The 6,000-nt window shown below is 41.1% G+C and overlaps 1 protein-coding gene across 2 annotated transcripts in view; it reads right to left on the bottom strand.

Annotated features, from left to right (window-relative positions):
• Nucleotides 1-609: 609 nt before the first annotated feature.
• SLC35F4 (solute carrier family 35 member F4) overlaps nucleotides 610-6,000 on the bottom strand; it is a 207,605-nt gene continuing 202,214 nt past the window's right edge. For both annotated transcript variants that reach the window (XM_045554878.1, XM_045554886.1), the window contains 2 exons: nucleotides 3,577-3,666; nucleotides 610-1,064 (listed from right to left, as the gene is read on the bottom strand). In XM_045554878.1, the coding sequence (XP_045410834.1) occupies nucleotides 823-1,064; nucleotides 3,577-3,666 (332 nt within the window). In that variant the 3' untranslated portion in view covers nucleotides 610-822. The remainder of the gene's footprint in view (nucleotides 1,065-3,576; nucleotides 3,667-6,000) is intronic.

Here is a 6,000-nt window from a genome sequence, read left to right as displayed (position 1 = left end):
GCTTCAAAAGTGTCAATATGATTTTGCAACATGATTTTGTAAGGTCATTGGTGACTCTCGAGAAAACACCTCCAGGGGAATGATGGGGACAGAAAGTGCATTGCAGTGGGTTGAAGAGTGAATGGGAGTTGAAGAAGAAGTGATAGAAAAATTTAACAACTCTTTCAAGAAACTTGGTGGTGAAGGATTTTAGAGATGGCTGCTGTCTTCTTTCTATCCACTGAGACATTTTGAAATGTCTCCCTCACATTAGACATATTTGTAAGCTGTCTTATGCTCTGTGCTACTCTAAGCCCATCGAAAGTACAGATGGGTCTTCTATATCTTTACATCTTCACTGTTTCTGGTCTAGGTCTTGCATGTAGAAAATGCTCTGTGGATATTTATTTAATGAATTTCCAGCTTTTAAATGTTCAGGCTCTTGTTGGACTTAAACAAATATAAAGTGTATATTTTTTCACGTGTTTTCCCTCTTAGACAACTTTCTCTGGTTGAATGAAAAGATCTCAGTTCCACTTGAGAAAAGATGGTCTGTTCATGATTTAATAGAATCTCATATTTCCAGGAAATTTCTTGAGTTGGGGGGATTTAAAAAAACAGAAGAAATATAGGACAAATATGTTTTAATAAAAAAATTTTATTATGATTATTTACATCAACTCCTGGATAAGCATATAAATGTAAACTTTTATTGTTGGCATGATTCCACATATGATTTATCCAAATTCAGAGTTAATACTGTCATCTGAGTGTACAAGTAGTGAGAAAAGTTTGTTATATTCACAGAATATACATACGCGTGCATTCGACGTGTGTCCCTCTCTAGGCCAGTGGTATAGACACTGTCCCATTGGCTCTGCTTCTGCCTCGCAGGTGTGCACTGGCATCAGTCACGTCCTCCACATGCTCCTCACTCTTCTTTTCCTTGAGACTGTTGATGAATCTGAGGGTAATTTCATCCCACTCTTCAGGCAGCAGCATCAGCAGAAACCCAATGCAGATGATGATGGTAGCAGCCAGGCGGACCACGTTGAATATCACCTCCTGCTTCAGGAGATCCACAGCTAGGAAAGAAACAGCAAGTCAGTTGCAGCCTACAACTGTGTCTAAGTTTCTCTGGAAACAAGTGGCCAAAGTCATTGTTACTTCTAGAGATTCCCGAAAGTCTTCTTTATTCTTTCGAGCTGGTGTTTCCTTTGTCCATTCCACTGTCTATGCTTACTTTCCAAATTCCTTCTCTCTAAATCATATGTATCCTTCAAGGTTCAGTTCAAATCCCATGTCATGTGACTTAATTACCTCTCCAGTTTTCTCTCTTAATACTTTTCTTCTGCTTCCCTTTACCGTTCTCCAGTTTCCATTGCACCCCTGAAGATTTTTCAAATGAGCCAAACTTGTTCATGTCTATGTCTTTGTACAGTCTGTTCTTTTTAAAAGTTTAATAATATAAAATTAACCATTTTAAAGTGAATTTAGTGGCATTTAGTACATTCACAATATTGTGCAACTACCACCTCTCTCTGGTTCCAAAACATCTCCATCATTTCAAAATAAAATCCCCTGCCTATTAAGCAGTTATTCCCTAGCCCCTCACCCCTACTCCCCAGCCCTTGCCAGCCACCAATCTGCTTTATTTTTCTGGTATGGATTCACTTATTTCATATAAATGGAATATTTCACGTTCTGTATATTTCATATAAATGGAATCACACAATATGTGACCTTTTGTAACTGGCTTCTTTCACTTAGCATGATTTTTTTTTTTTTTTTTTTTTTTTTTTTTTTTTTTTTTTTTTGGAGACAGAGTGTCGCTTTGTTGCCCGGGCTAGAGTGAGTGCCGTGGCGTCAGCCTAGCTCACAGCAACCTCAGACTCCTGGGCTCAAGCGATCCTTCTGCCTCAGCCTCCCAAGTAGCTGGGACTACAGGTATGTGCCACCATGCCCGGGTAATTCTTTCTATATATATATTTTTAGTTGTCCAGATAATTTATGTCTATTTTTAGTAGAGACGGAGTCTCACTCAGGCTGGTCTTGAACTCCTGACCTTGAGCGATCCACCCACCTCGGCCTCCCAGAGGGCTAGGATTACAGGCGTGAGCCACTGCGCCTGGCCTAGCATGATGTTTTTGAGGTTCATTAATGTTGTAGCATATGTCAGCACTTTGTTCCTTTTCATGGCTGAATAATACTCCGTTGTATGTTTCACAATTTCTTTCTCCATTCATCTGCTGATAGACACTTGGGTGTTTCCACTTTTTGGCTATTGTAAGTGGTGCTGCTATGAACATTCATGTACAGGATATATTTGAATCCCTGTTTTTAATTTTTTTGAGTATACACACAAGAGTGGAATTGTTGGCCATATACATGCTGTTCTTTTTGCATGGGATTCCCTTCCCTCCTCATATTCCACTTTATCCAGCTAAACCCTCCCTTAGATATCTCTGTTTAGTCTTCTTGCAGGATGCCTCTTGGATGTCCCTCCCCTGTGTTCTCACAGCATTCAGTACATACCTCTATCAAAGCAATTCTCCCTCTACGTCGTAATTACTCAATCCCTTTTGTCTCCCTCTCTGTCCTACATGGTGCTGAGGGCAGGAATTGTGCCTTATTCAGGATCTATCACCAGTGTTAGCACAGTGCTAACTGCTCAGAAATCTTTGTTGAATGAATGAATCCATGGATGAATGAATGAACTCCTTGCCAACTCCACTCCTTTCTGATATTCCTTTCCTCTGAATATCTTATAGCCCCTGGAGTCTGTCTCACACAATTTGGCATTTAATAATAAATTGCTTTGTAGAGTTCCCAGTTGCTTCATGTAGGTTGGTCTTCTTTTCCAGATTCAGTTGTAACAACAATGTAATTTTTTTTCTTGTCTTTTTTATAGCCCTGATCACATAATACATACTCAATAAACATTTGCCAATTGTCCTGGAGGAAAGAAATGTGGCTACTCAAGACTTGAAATCATAGAATTTTAAAGTTAGGAGGACTGTACAGTTATCCAGATAACCCATTGTCTTTACTTGTTTCACCGGCAGGTTCCACTGGAAAAATTGTCCTGGAAAAATAGCTTCTCCTCTTGTCCCTGCAGTGAGTCAAATTGCTTTTTTCTCCGATCTGTTCCAGAGGGACATCTGCTCTGCCCCCAGAAGCAGCCTCTGAAACTCCCATGGATAGTCTGATGGGGAGCCAACACCCTGTTCATCTCCTACACTTTCATTAGTGACGTGTACTTGAAAGTCCTATGCCGGGATGCCTTTTGTTTCCATAGGACTTCCTCTAAAAATACCACGAAATTAGGTTGTCAGGGAGATTACATGAAACCCAAATGATACATTTGGTGTTTAATTCTAAAAGCACATCCAAGTAAAAACAGTGTTTCTGTAGCTGCAAATTTTAAATCTGCTGCATACTTATTCTGTTGTCTGCCACCTTCATGATATTTAAAAACATCTTTCCAGGCAAGGGACATAATTCACTATTGCTGGAAGGAGCAACTCAGGGCATCAAACAAACATGAGCGGGAGACCTATGGGGGTCAGAATCTGCAATGTCAAGTCACATCAGTACCTGCATTTCCAGGAACGCTGAGCACTGTCCCAATGGAGATTAGGATTGGGTATGTCAGCACCACACCGACGTTCACCAGGATGTTGAAGGCTGTAAAACAAAGGACCACATACAGGATGAAGGGGAATTGATACGCTGGGCTCTTTTCTTCTTACTGAGAATCAGTGTCTTTGCTAAACGTGACTTCTAAACTGTCTGCACCGTCGGTCAGTTAATCCTCTGAGTTTAGAGATGGAAGCATGTGTATCTTGCCTGAATCAGTCATATTCTTCGTTCTTCCCCTGCCACCCTGGTTGCCAATGGGCTGGCAAAGGTGTATGAATGCAAAGAGGTGAAATAATCAATTCACTACTCTGCTTATCAGCACTATAAAGGTTAGGGCCAGCCAGAGGTTAAAAGCTGGTGATGGACTGAAGTTTGGTGTTTTATCTCTTTATTCCTTTGTTATTTTATGCCATATTCCTGGACATTAAAAGGCTCTTAGTATTACTGCCTAAAGGAAGGTTTATTCAATGATGGCTTAGGCTGTTTTATCCCCTCTCTCTCAAGGTGAGCATCATATGGGCAATCAAGGCTGGGTTCAATGTAATTCACTGAATTCCAGGGACTATTTCCACATCCTGATTGCTGCACAGGGAACCAGAGGGCAGGGCCACAGAACCAACTGCAGGTGTGGCTTGACACTCTTTAATTAATCCTTTTGAACCTCTTTAGTTAAATATAAAGTTAGTTAAAATAATCATTTATCCTCTTCAAAAATTATCAAAAATACATGTTTTCAAAGAGGAAAAACATTTATAAAATTACAGAGCATTATTTTAATGGTGTTCAACAAAATGTTTCAGACATTAGAAAGATGAATATTAATAACTATAAAAGATCCTCAATTTAGAGAAGATCTCTATGAAAATGACTCAAATATTTTTCCCATATCTCTACAGAACCAAAGAAAGTTCTGGAACCATTCCAGTTAGGATGATATATATTCTTCCACTGTCTTAAATTGTTATAAATTGTCTTAAACATATATTCTTCCATTGTAATTAAACCCACCAGAGTAACTTGTACTTGGTAGTCAGAGACAATGGGTTTGACTTTCATAAGTCCTGGGCTACTTTATACTGTTCATAGAGTGATAATGGCCATCAAAGCACAGGACCTTCCTGAGTTAATAACTGCTCCTCCTTCTTGGCAAAGCTGAAGTATGAATGAATATTCCAGCACCTTGACTCTCTCTGCAGACTCAAGGAGTCAAGTGTGGCAAGTTCTAATAAATCAGGAATTTATTAAATACAGCACAGGCTCTGCTGGACTCCTCAGCTGTCATTTTATTGGTTGAACCAGATATTTTAGCAGCCTGAGTGAAAGTATTGGTATTTTGGGAGAGCTGAGCCCTTCTCACTCAACAAGAGCCAGGTAGCTTCACTGAAACGTGTTGTCTGTTCACCTTTAGTTCTTTAGCTGGAACACTTACATTCTCTTTTGACAACCTCTGGAAAGGAATATTATGATTCAATGTGTTATCCATACCAGGAGGCCCAGCCTGAGTTTAAGTGCAATTTGGACATGTCAGGTGAGTGGATGAGGCCAACCTGCATTTGGGTTAAGGGGCTGCCTGGGAGATAGGTCAACCTGAGAGAAGGAGTGAGGCAAGGTGAACCTAAGCAAATAGAAAGCCAAAGGTACAGGAGATGTGGGGTCTCAGAGCAAAGACTGGTGTATGTCTCCCAGTCCTGTCTCCCACTTCAACCCCAACTAGACCATATCTGATTCCTGAGGAGAAGAGATGAATGGAAATAAAAGCTTAGGAATGGGAGCACTGAAGGTTGTAAAATGCTGTGGTGTGTAACAGTCAGGAGAAAGGCTGTCTCCTTGATTTGTCATGGTACAGCATCAGCACAGTGAGCTCTGCAGGGCACTGGGGTGGGCCTGGCCAGGCGGCTGCAGTGCTGGTGGCGTGTGAAGACCACGCCGCTTGGTGGGGGACACCAGTGTCCAGCCTGCATGGGTGGCACCCAGCCTCAGCAGGCTTGCTTAGGAGCATGCGTTAGACATGCCGAGGAATAGACGCTGGCGGAGGGCTACCTTGCAGGAAGGTGGAAATCATGTGTGCGTGGGGGGACCAAGAGTCCGTGCAATTTTGGGTTATGCTTATTCCCAGTTAGGTTGTTTTTGGCCAGAAAATAATCTAAGAACTTTTTATGAGAATGTTTTGGTCTTATGGAAACACTGCTATTGATTTCTGCTAAACTTAGCAGAGGTTATGAGAGGTGATAACCATACATTTTGGCCTTGAAAAGTAGAACTCAAGGGACCAACAATTCGTGTCTAATCCTTCTCTTGAGTGTTTCCTGTCTGTTAAAGAAGATCTCCCTTTAAGGGTCTGGGCCAGAGTAGAAAAAGATGACCCAATCAATACCCTTG

Source organism: Lemur catta, chromosome 1 (assembly GCF_020740605.2).
Source record: "Lemur catta isolate mLemCat1 chromosome 1, mLemCat1.pri, whole genome shotgun sequence".
Taxonomy (NCBI): Eukaryota; Metazoa; Chordata; class Mammalia; order Primates; family Lemuridae; genus Lemur; species Lemur catta.
Note: the sequence above shows the minus strand (reverse complement) of the source record. Positions and strands in the feature narration are given on the sequence as shown.